We start from the raw sequence: 12,285 nt of genomic DNA, 5'->3' as shown, positions 1-12,285 counted from the left end.
GAAGCAGTAGAATCTAGGTCAAACATGGTCAGAATGTGAGAATGGGACGTATTTAATGTGTGTGTGTGTGTGTGTGTGTGTGTGTGTGTGTTGGGGGGGGGGTTAGATGTGATCACATAGTGTTTTAATAAGGCCACACCGCCTGGCCCACTTCTTGCATCAGTGCAGCAAACACAGAGACGTGGACGCAGGGAGACGGGACGAGCGGGAGGAGGCCGCTCAGACCCAGACGGAGCATGACGCCGACTCCTTCGCAGCCGCTCCACTTCGGGAAAGAGAGAGCTGGGGTTGCTAGGAGACCGGGCTCCCAATGCAAACACCGTACCATCTGCTGCTGTGATATTTTGAGTGAGGTGGGGGGTGGAGGGGACATCAAATCATCCAGGGGGACTCCACAGCACAGAGGGACCGCAGGTTGGGGTGGGAGGATTGAAGGGATTTAGTGACGGCACGACTCTGATGTGTGACTTCATTACCACCTACTCATCACTCCTCCGCGCGGAATCTGTTCCACTCCCACAAGGAAACACGGTGCAGCCAGAGCAACACCCACCTGCATTGTTGTTTTTTTTTGGGGGGGGGGGGGTCAGCAGAATAAGTAACAAGCTGCTGGAGTGGGACCAAAGCCACCGCTGCCACCCCCCCAACCCCCACCTGCAGCGTCTGATAACGGGATGATGATGCACCCGTCGCCATGGGGACAATAAAAACAGACCTATAAAAGTCCTGATCTGAGGTCCATGGGTTTGTTGTTAACATAGCAATGTAAACATCAAGCATGTAATCAGTGGTGTTCTCTCTGCGACGTATGCTTCACCAAGTAACACTCCCTGGGTTTACTACAAAGCCTATAGATCTTGGCGTCTCTTTACCCCTAAACCGTATGCAAACAGGGGTAAAATACATCACTCGGCATCCATCTAGCGTACATACTGTAATACCGCTCGTAAGCGGCTGCAAACTGGAAGTGTGAAGGACACGAAACACGAGTTCAGATATCATGATGTGTTTTAATTGATGAAGATCCAATGATATATAGTCAGCATCAGCATCCTCCTTTACAAAAGACATTAGAACGGGTACATTGTCGGTAAAAAAGTATTAAGTATTGTACAGCCAATATGGGGTAACCAAGAGAGAAAGCATGACATGACTTGGAATCATATTCATTCATCATACGGATCATAGATAAAACACAAACCATCGAATCTATTTACAATGAACACAGGTCTATTTCGCATTGTGAATACAGTAAATAGAATATATTCATATATTAATATCTGTCATTTACAAATGCATTGTATGTCATAGAGAAAGGCTATTTACATCCTTTGCTTTCAGCTGAATGCCAGGCCCATGTTTTGTAACACTTTGCCAAAACCAAAGAAACAAAACTTTTAGTTTTTGGTCAATTTATTTGTGATGGGTCAGATTCTTTGGTTTTGCTGGGTTGTGTTCACAGCTTCTAATTGACGGTCGGAGAGTCAGGTGCCGCTACTAAGAAAACCATCTTTCAGCGAGGGTTGAGTCTTGGCATGTTTACGAAAAGCCTGTTTCTTTTTTTTTTTTTTTTTTAAGGGAACAGGAATCTCAACAGGTAACAAAGTGACATGTGACAAAAAAAAAAAAAACTAACATAACAAATCAGAAAATAATGTAGTGGGCTCGATGCCCAGTGCAAATATGTCATTACTGTCCTAAATTACCCAACCATGCTACGGTCTCTCTTGGAGTCTAACAGCGCTGGGTAATCGATAGAATTTGAGTAATATGTAAATGAAAGATTTTTTTTTTTACCGGGGGAAATATGAGGAAAATAATAGATAAAGGAAATTTGGTTTTCATTTATCTACGTTGCCGTAATGTGTTTTCTGTGCATTATTTGGTTTTAACCCGATATGAAGTCGTTTTGTTAGGGTCTGTAGATCCAGGACAGGTCCTCCAATCCGAGAGCCACATTCTGCTCCCACTCACACCCGTAGACCTGATGAGTCACTGTAGTTTCATTGAACTGGGGAGGAGGGGCTGGGTCATAAAGAGCGAATAACAAATCACCTCCATTTTTCAAGTTTTCACCTGGTAGCAGGGGCCAATCCAGAGCACTGGCCGTGCATGGCCGTCCAACCCAGAAAGATTTATCTTTGTCCACTGACCTCCATTGGTGGGGGGGACTCCTATGGTCCTTGCATTACCTTTGGGAAAACCAGCCGAGTATTTAACCTGAGACACGCTTATATAGTGAAATTCTACCAGGCAAAGTTACAAAGGTAGATGCAGAGATGCATCCGAAACAGCAGAAATACACAGAGAATCAGCAGGTCACATTACATGAGTCAGTGTATCGAAGGATGAATAAAATCCAAAGGACCTGCTTCGCTGCTGCGAGGGGTCAAATTCCTCCGAGGTTTTAGTACAAGCTGATGGTTGTTTGTACCCCATTCACTCTCGTCCTGCCCCGGCTCCACTAAGCCCTGTGGCTGGTAAGACCTGGAGTGGACGCCCGCCAGCCGCCTCCCTGCGGTGCGGCGGCACAGCTGGATCGGGATCCTGCCTCCTCCCCCGCCCTCCCTGCATGCCGGGCAGTCTGGCAGGCTCCCTCTCTCCCTCCCTCCCTCCCTCCCTTCCTTGCCACGCCTCATGTGTTTGGGCCTCAGTGCCAAGCCTCCGTGCTAGGCCTCATCACCGGCCCAGCTGGCATGGCCCAGATCAACTGGATTTGTTATAATCATCTTAGATCATCTCATTCACACTGCGGGCAGAGTGAACGTCCACCATCGAACCCTGCCGGCCCGGCCAATCGGCCACTCCGGCTAAACCGCTTTAACGCTCGACCAAACATTCACCACTTTTCCGCCGCCAGCTTTAAAGTCAAGGCTAAATCAGCTGAATGACTCAATATGCCGAAGGATGCTTCCAACAATTTTGTCGTCAAGTTATTTAATCCTGTTACATAGAAAACTGTTTTTTGAGTGGAAAATGAAACGTCTTGTTTCTTCCTCTTTCATTTCTCGCCGTTCACCTGGTCCTGTTAGTTTAATTCAACTTTGAAGTTTAAACCCGTTAAGCTTTCAATTCTATTAACTATTGATCAAACAGGTACTTTTCAGGCTAGAATGTCTGGAATATCTCCCATCACGTGGATGTGTTTGTGTAAGGGTTCACTGTGTGGTTTCCAACATCATTGACAGCCTCCTGGAGACACACTGGCTCCCGGGTTGTTTACTTGGGCGTCTGGACGACCAGATACGGCCGCAACCAGAAGAGTGTGTGGGAGCGTGTTATCTATAAAAAACGGGCTCGAGAAGAAAATAAGATGGGATTTCAGGGGGGTCGGAGTTACAGAGGGTAAAGGTAAAGTCAGCCAAATCGAAGTCACACTCAGCAACCGCACGCACCCCTTTTCCGTCCTCCCTCCAAGCCCCACCCACCCCCACCCCCACCCACCCCCCGCCATCTATTTATCTATCCATCCATCCGGCCACACTGACACTGTGTCCCAGCCGCTCGGGCCGTCAGTCCCAGCCATTGTCCTTGATCATGTGGGCCAGCTCAATGATGAACTTGCCCTCTTTATACTTCTGACTGCTCTCGAAGGCATGCTCCTAGGGGGGTGGGTTGGGGGGGGGAATGGGGGGGGGGCAGAGTGGTAGGAAAAAAGAGAGCGAGAGAGAGAGAGAGAGAGAGAGAGAGAGAGAGAGAGAAAACAGGAAAATAAAGAACTCTCAGTTTGCATTTTTGAATTGATTTGCAGGCACGTGTGTCTCCGCAAGCGCCTGTTATGAGAACAGTGATATCGCTGGACGTTCAGGGAGGTCGGCGGGAACAAAAACATGAGCCGAACCGAAGCATTTTCCTCGCTTTATCTCGATGACCGCAGGGGTCACCGGTCTGATCGTGCGCAATATATCCCGAATCTTTGAATTAGACGCCCATCCGGTATCCAACGCCCTGAAATCTGCGTGAAGCGTCTGCGTAGACTTCTGCCGCGTCTGCCGTGAGTCTCCCATGCCTTGTTTTGTCTTTGGCTATTTTGGTCCATCGCTGCAGCAGCAGAGGTGGATTATCAGATTTCTCCGTGTAGAGGTGCAGTAGGTCAAACCCAAATTTAAAGACTGCAGAATAGCCCTGCCTGCACTTCGTATTCATAGCCGGCCTTCTATTAGTCATATATAGTGCTTGTGCCTGTACGTAACCTATTTTTCCCCGTCCCTTTTCCTGGTTCCATACGTCCCAGTAAGAGCACCGCGCTTCAGTTGGGCCGGATAATTATCAACGTTGAATTTCGACTGTACAGCTGTTACGAGAGAAGTGCAAGTCAATAATACTACCCTGCGTATAATAGGAGGAGTGCGTGTCGGGACGTGTTGGTGCTTCTGAGCTCCACGTGCGCCACACGCTCTCACATCCGTGATGATGTGGGATCCGGCGGTGACAGCTGCACGCGCTCAGCTCGGCTGATATATGGGGCGTTTGGCATGTGAGGACCTTGGTGAAACCACGACAACACCGGCGCTCGGAATACCGACGTGCACATGGAGGTCAACGAGGGATTTAAAAATCCACAGTTGTGATCGCAGCGTATAGGGCTTGCCGTAGAATGTCAGTCAAACGGGTCATTTAAAATAAACTAAGTTAATAGGAGTATAAATATGATCAAACTTGGAACATATAAGAGGAATCAACCCAACACCGTTAGGTCCAAAAACAGATTTCCACTTTAGTACTTGCTTTAACCTCGGGCCAATTCCTGGAAGTCTGTCTACTGACACATCCATCCCACTGTGGTGACATTACATCCACGGTGAACGTGAAGGGCAGATCCAAATAGAATTAGAGTCGAAAATAAAATTAGGATGCGCTATAATAAGTAGCTCGCCACCGTATCTTTGTCTAAACATGCACACGGTCCTGTGCTATGCGCGCGTTATTGGCCACGCCTGGCGCGGCCCGGCAGACTCACATATTTCCAGCCGAGTGTAGTCTTGCAGTTCTCGCAGTAGATATCTGCCACGGCATGCAGGCCTGTGAGCAGAACCCTCTCTTCCGCGGGGCCGCAGCCCACATTCACCCTGAGAGGAGGAGATGGGTTTTGTGGCAGGGTGGAGGGGGCGGGGAGGGGGGACGGGTGCAGAGGAACAGAGAGATGTGACAGTGAGAAAGCGAGACGCGAGAGCGGCTCAGATAAATTGGTTGGATTTGCGTCGATGGTCTCTCCGGAATGAGTCACCCACTCCCACAGTCAATGCTTATGAGCCGAGCCACGGGGACCGGGGCCAAGCGGCAACCATTCCAAATGCCATTTTCACCCTGCGTTCGCCTGATAATGAAACCGCTGCAGGGCACCAACTAGCTCAGGCGTCGCTGGGACTTATCAGCCACGCGGAAAAAAACTCCTCTTAAATACCTTGAAAGGGTAAACTGCTTTACTTAAAGAAGTGGGGTGGGAGGAAACGCCAAAGATAGTTTGGTACTTACACTGAGTTAAACAGGTAAGCTCGGCCCTGGCTCCCCTGGAACGACTGGAGAGAGGGGAGGGGGGGAAAGAGCAGAGAAGGGAACAGGGAGTTGGCATTGAGGCCGTCAACAAACACAAAAAGCCCAATGAAAACCGACTCGGCAGAATTGCCCGTAATAAAGTTACATTTTATTATATTACCCTACGCCTTTCCAACTATAGTTCACGTCGACTTTATTTGAGGCGAATGTTTTCTGGAGACACGTTGTTCTCGTGGAGAGAAGCTTCCAGAATGTCAGAGACGACGATCCTACAACCGAACACTCCCGACAGACCCGACTCTCCGATGCTTGAATATTAAAACAGCAACTTGGAGAGCATGGGGCATGGATTTCTTAATGGAACGGCACATTACGCTCTGCGGTGATCTATCGCTCGCATCACTCAGACCGAAACATTGACCTTGCGTCTTCATTATAACACCGGGATTCGCATGCAATGCAAATGACTTATTTACGATCTTGTAAAATTCTCTGTCCACACGCAAATGACGTGGGCAGACATAATGGAGAAGCACAGCTGTGTCATATTTGCGATGGCCGATGCCTCCTCAAGTCTTTGTTATCATCCCACTCGCTCGCTCACAAACGGCAACATTGCGGGCAGGTCGAAATTACAGGCGACCCCACGGACCTCGCGGGCCGACTGGAAAGCGCACGGCGTCGGCTGGGAGGGTACAACTGCGAGGGAGCTGCATTATCTCCGTGTTTGCACCTTGGGTGGACTCGAGTAGATTCCGTGCGCCTTTAAAGTCGGACGCCCTTCTATTTCCCCGTTGTGTAACGCCCTTCTATTTCCCCGTTGTGTAACAATTAGGTGCCTGAACACGAGCTTTGTTCTGACGGTTTCCAGGGGCAACCGCTTTTTTGTGAGATGAGTCACAGCCTCGCGGGGATGAGAGCGAGCAGGGTTACCTTGGAGATGAGCTCGTCGTGGTTGGCCAGGTGAGCTCGGCAGTGAATGCAGCTGTAGGTTCGGTGGCAGCTGGGCAGGTAGGCCTGGAAGGTCTTGGAGCGCGTCATTCTGACCATGGGCGGAGTTGGCGGGCGGTGCAAGAAGGGACTGCCGGCCCAGGTCGGCTCGCAGGGGAAGCACCGCAGCACACAGGTGAGGGCCGTGGTGGGCGGTGGGGAGGGAGGCACACACCTGGAGGGGGAGGACGGGGAGGAGGAGGAGAAGCGGGAGGAAGATAATGAGGTGTATTGGCCATGTTGTTGCATCACATTTTTTATTTTTCAAGACGGATTTGGAAATAGATACGGGTCCAAGACTTCAGAGTAAACATTCAATTTGCCAATTAGCTGCACTGGCTCCTCCCACACTGGAACCAACCATCTATGGCAAACCCCTCCCGACCAAGAAAGTGGTTGACTGTGAGTGGGCTACTCCGTCAACATTGTAAGGAAATGTATAAATACAATGCCAACTAACTCCACCATATCCAACAACATTCTATATTCAGTAGATTCTATACCTATCACCTCTATAACCATTTTGCACAAACTGTTTAAAAAGTTCAAGTTCAAGTTCAAGTTCAAGATCAAGTTCAAGTTCAAGTTCAAGTTCAAGTAGGCCTTTCCATGGCCATTGGCAGCCAAGCCGGCTCATGATCTGTGTTTAAGTCTATCTGGCCATGGAGGTAATCTGCCAAGCCGAGCACATACACGGGGGTGGTGCCAGGCTCACTGCAGCTAACTAATCCAACTAATAAAGGAAGGAACCTCTGTACATATGTATGTATGTACAGTACTGTATGCATGTATGTACAGTACTGTATGTACAGTATGCATGTACAGTGTGTACATATGTATGCAGGCATGCACAGCCCTGTATGTATGTATGTACGTACAGTATGTACAGTATGTACATATGTATGTATGTATGTATGCAGGCAGGCATGCAGTTCTGCATGTATGTCTCAACAACTGTTCATCCAATCAATTTCACATTTGGCTTGGGTATTGCTGGGGACCCAAGGAAGTGCAGTGTCAAATTTGGACACAGGACACGTGTAATATTAATAAACTTAACAAACAGCGAGCCGCTCCGCTCTGTGCAGCAGCAGCGGGGCGGAGCTTCCGGGCTTTCCGACTGAGTCACTTACGTCCGCAGTGCAGCCGGTTCCGAACAGTGCAGTAGGGGTGGCCAATACCGCCAAATTTCGCTTCGATCCGATGCCAAGTAATACCAGGACCGGAATCGCCCTAAAACATACTGTTGTTATTGGTTTTGTTTGGAGTGACCGGGGACGCGCAGCGGACGGCTTTCACTGATCTCCCGTTCACCGCACGGTGCCGGGCACCGAGCAAGCACAAGTGAGGAAATACATTGAGAGAAATGGATCCCTTCTTGGGTATCGATCTTATCGGCGGTAGAATCGGTCTTCAAAACGAGACGTAGTATCGGTGGTCTCGATACGATTTCAATCTCAGAGGATTTCCAACCTTTAATTTAAAACCATGTAATTAACTTTTTACATTTTTATAATGAACTATGGGGAATTTGGTGAACAGAAAATCTATGTGACAAAAATAAGATAGCTTATCACACTTGTATGCATTAGAACTTAATATTAGAACTAGACAATGAAGTTGTTAAGTCCGCTGGATGTGTGTGGGTGTGTGGGTGTGCGTGTGCGTGTGTGTGTGTGTTTGTGCCTTCTTATTTGTTAGTGTAAATTGACAGCAGCAGCCTGTTCTTCTCTGGTGTGTCAACAGCAGCTCGCATTGTGATGTAGCGTTCTTACTCTTTTGTTGCTAAATTCTATATCCTGTGTGTGTCTGTGTGCGTGCGTGTCTTGCTGGCTGACCGACGGCAGCAGGAGCTGCAGGAGCAGCAGCTAGAGACGCTCATCGTTCAGTTTTATAGGGGGAGAGTGGTACCATCAGGGGCAATGTGGGAAATTCCCCTAATATGTTTACATGTGTTTCCATGACGACTGGATATTTGCCTATTGTGCAATAGGAAACCTCTCGGGCCAAAGCCAATGGGGGCTACTGGTGGCCAACGGGGGCTAGTGGTGGCCAACGGGGGCTACTGGTGGCACACAGGGGCTACTGGTGGCACACAGGGGCTACAGGGAGCTATAACTGTGTATCTGATTTGAAAACTGTTTGGGGGTAGCATGGCGAAATGTGGCTATTAATGATAACAAAAATAATAATAATAAGAAAAAGAATAATGTGCTGTACTTACTATTACTGTACACATAATGACCGTTATAAATATCTTAATATCCCCTTGATGGTAATATTTGTTGAATTGCTTTTAATTCATTTTCTTGCAAACTTTAACTTCTTTGTTCAATTGTTTCATAGAAGAAATGACAGTTCAGCGACCGCAGGACACACAACAAGCAGTGAACTTTTGCTGTGCTGAATACAACTGTTTGCAGAGTCAGATAAAGGCTCCAGTCCCGATGGGAAGAAGCGTGGGATATAAATTAGGCCGTGGGACGTGCCCTTGTTTTCTCTCTGCTGTGCCAGGACTGTGGGATCGACTTGCTCGGAGAAGTTATCAGTGTAGACGCTGCGCACACACAGACGAACGTACTCACATAATAATAACTTAGATTAGTTGTTGGACAGTCAGTTGTCAACGTTTGTTTCGGTCAATGCTTTTAAAAATAGCAGGACATAGAATTCCAACCCCAGTCTTTTATGTGGGGCCGCCAGTCCCATTGGAGGTTGATCACAACATACCTGTAGTTTTTTTTTTATTATTTTGTTAATTCTATTATTGTATTGATCGTGTTTCTCACACGGGAAAATAGATGAACATTCAACGACGAGAATGAGATTATGTGACTTCTTGAATAGATTTTGAGTGATAACGTGATTTTATAAATCCTCAAAATGTGTATGTGTATCCATCATTTTTAATGAGTTCATGAGAGCGGCAGGTCTTTCCAAAAGTGGCCTTTGCATTCAGTGGCTTGAGTTGGGAACATCCCATCTTGAAGATATACACAAATCGAAGTTCCAAAATACACGGTTCCGAGTGCGTGCAGAATCATAGAACCGTTTCCTGCAGGGCAGAATTGTTGTTGCAAACAAAATGACGACATGGTATGAAATGTTTGCGTGAAGAGACCATTTGAGCTGCTTTTAGCTGCGGAACGTCCTTAGACAAGCCTCACAGATCAAATAACCGATCCGACAGGAGGCACAGCTATCAACCGGACTGCAGCAAGCTTTCCATTCTTCAAACAAATGATCCTCTCGCACGTAATCTACATGGTCGTACTGTTTGATTTCCATTCTTTTTCGGTTCATCTCCCCGTCCTCCCTTCATTCAGCTGCCTGCCTCCATTTCGCACGTTATTCCCTCATGTTCTTTGCCTGTTTCCCTTCTTCTCTGCATGCCCTGTCTGTCTGTCCGTCCGCCTCTGCTTCTCTTATCCTGTCTTCCTATTGTCCTTTCAGACCGTGCGTCCCCCTGTCTGTCTGCGGGGCGCGGGGCTGTCCGCCGTGCTGTGAGACGGCACAATGCGCTACGTGCCAAAACGCTCACCGGCCAAAGGGCCCATGTATCCCCGCAACCTTTGTTACATAACGTGGTGGTGGTGATGATGATGCGGATGCTGCTGTTTCGGCTGCGGCTGACAATGACCGAGTGCGGGAGCGAGGAGGAGGAAGATGAAAACGAAGAAGGGAATAAGTGTGAGAGAGATAAAAAGGAACAGGGGAATCAGAGAGAGAGAGAGAGAGAGAGAGAGAGAGAGAGAGAGAGAGAGAGAGAGAGAGAGAGAGCGCTGATGGGGTGATGTCAGGTGAGCAGACCACAGAGTCGGGCGAAAGCGGCGAGAGAGATGGGACGACAGGGAAGAGCGAGAGAGTGAAGGAGTGCGTGAACACTTTTGTGTACTTCCACCCTTCTCCCCCCGAGTGTTCCCATCAGGTCCCTCTGCACAGTGTGGAGCGGTATGACTGACTGGAGGAGAGGAAGACACTCCCTCCTCCACCGTCTCTCCTCCTCACAGATTGTGCTGATGACGTGATGGACCGGCCTGGCGGTGTCGTCCTTCAACACAATCACTTTTCTTCCCTATTTGTATTATTTGATCTGATACCGGTAATAATATCCCATTGATTCTCTGCTCACGTTCCTGTTACTATTTTGGATTTGATTTTGCACAGCAAAGCAGTTTTTCACCAAATGTTGGTTGACTGAGGAATATTGCTCAGTATACTGTCGGAATATAAACACAGGAGAGCATCTTCTCGACCGGCCCTGTGTTGCATGTACTAAAGTCACTGACACTTTCAACTGATTGTGTCTTTTCAATATTTTTATGATAATTGAGATTGGTATATGATCACTTCACGCGCTTATTTACAGTTGAATGATGAATGGACCAGATTAGTGCCTACTGCCGTGCAAGTCCAAACAATGCACCTCACTGAATCACCAGGACAAAGTGGCAGATTCTGTTGATGTCAGTGCTGTGGTATGGACCTGAGGGAGGATCATCTTTCAAGCACCACAACACTCTGACCCCAATTAGATCTCTCATTATTGACCCCACACATTATCAATAACTCACTGGAGTTAATGTCAAAAGAATGGAGTGAGACGGTTCTTCTAAATAAATATCACCATTACCATTATGCTTTGGAAGGTTAATGCATCCACAACTGTCTTTGGGGCAGATTGGCCTCTAGATTATACACACATATATACAAAAAGAAAAAGTAAAAAAGTATCAATAAAATCATGTGTTCTAAACTACTTACTGACCAACCAACATACAAAAAAATAGAAAATACATACAAATGTAATAAAAGTAAAATGTGCACAACGTGAAAAAGGTGTCGTTCCAGTGGTGGGTTCGAATCAGGTCAGAGGCATTAGCTCACTTTATCTGGGGCATAACTTCAGCCACCACAACACGGATGACTCGGACCTGCCTCCTCTCTGCCCATGTTCTGCACGGGCCTGCACGGGGCTGACTTGGACAAAAAGAAAAAAAAAATGGCCATGAATCGACGATGAGTTTGAAAAGTCCACCCAAACCCCGTGGCGCGGTGGCATTGTTTACGTGATCATATGACAGGTCTGCATTGACTTTCTGCTGACGTGCGCGCACCGCGCCACGCACGCACTGCGCCCGCAGAGCTGATGGCGCATCCAGGACGGCTTCAACGCCAGACAGCCCCACTGCACAACTCCCCGTGCAACCAGAACAACAACCACCATGCGCCATCCTAGGAAGTCCACTGATGTCATTTAAGAACCTCACTCAGACGCACCAGGCGGCTCAAATGCAGGGCTCTCCATGCAACTACAACAACAACAACAACAACAACAACAACCAGCAGCACCACCACCACCACCACGCAGCGTCCTATGACACATCCTCATTCCATGAACATCTTTGCTCAGAAGTTGACATGTATAAAAAAAACAAAAAAAAACACGATCCCCCGTCTTATACACTGCAGATGACACTAATTCCATCACGACGAAGGAAAGACAACGGGGGGACAACATTACCTTTGGAAGGAAGAAATAAACGTTCGCTACGTGGGAAAAGTGGCGGCTCCGGAGGCTCCTCTCGCTGCAGACGCAATGTTTTGAGGCGCCGCGGCGCAGCGGTACCCGGGAGCCAGCGCCGGCGCAGAATCACGCCGGAGCCAGACGCGGCGGGATGACTGACAGACGCGACCCGCCAACCGGCGGAGCGGAAAGGCCTAGCAACACGGCGCGCATTGGCCGCGCGGAGACCCGCCCCACCAACGGGGGCTGGAGTTTGGCTTCGAGTCGGGACT

At 48.3% G+C, this 12,285-nt stretch overlaps 1 protein-coding gene across 1 annotated transcript; it reads right to left on the bottom strand.

The window, feature by feature from the left end:
- Positions 1-3,467: 3,467 nt before the first annotated feature.
- Positions 3,468-12,111, bottom strand: ypel2b (yippee-like 2b). Its single transcript, XM_080006405.1, has 5 exons — positions 12,011-12,111; positions 6,430-6,661; positions 5,476-5,519; positions 4,961-5,069; positions 3,468-3,602 (listed from the first exon to the last, which is right to left on the bottom strand). The coding sequence occupies exons 2-5, from the start codon at positions 6,544-6,546 to the stop codon at positions 3,513-3,515; spliced, it is 360 nt and encodes a 119-aa protein (XP_079862531.1). The 5' UTR covers positions 6,547-6,661; positions 12,011-12,111; the 3' UTR covers positions 3,468-3,512.
- Positions 12,112-12,285: the final 174 nt, after the last annotated feature.

The sequence above is a fragment of the Zeus faber genome (assembly GCF_960531495.2).
Source record: "Zeus faber genome assembly, chromosome: 9".
Taxonomy (NCBI): domain Eukaryota; kingdom Metazoa; phylum Chordata; class Actinopteri; order Zeiformes; family Zeidae; genus Zeus; species Zeus faber.
This window is presented reverse-complemented; position numbering and strand designations above follow the sequence as displayed.

Excerpts from the sequence above, each read along its gene's own strand:
- ypel2b (XM_080006405.1), bottom strand. The coding sequence starts at position 6,546 with ATGGTCAGAATGACGCGCTCCAAGACCTTCCAGGCCTACCTGCCCAGC. Across the intron at positions 5,520-6,429 it reads ACGACGAGCTCATCTCCAAG|TCGTTCCAGGGGAGCCAGGG; the intron begins GTAACCCTGCTC and ends CCCTCTCTCCAG. Across the intron at positions 3,603-4,960 it reads CTACACTCGGCTGGAAATAT|GAGCATGCCTTCGAGAGCAG; the intron begins GTGAGTCTGCCG and ends CCACCCCCCTAG.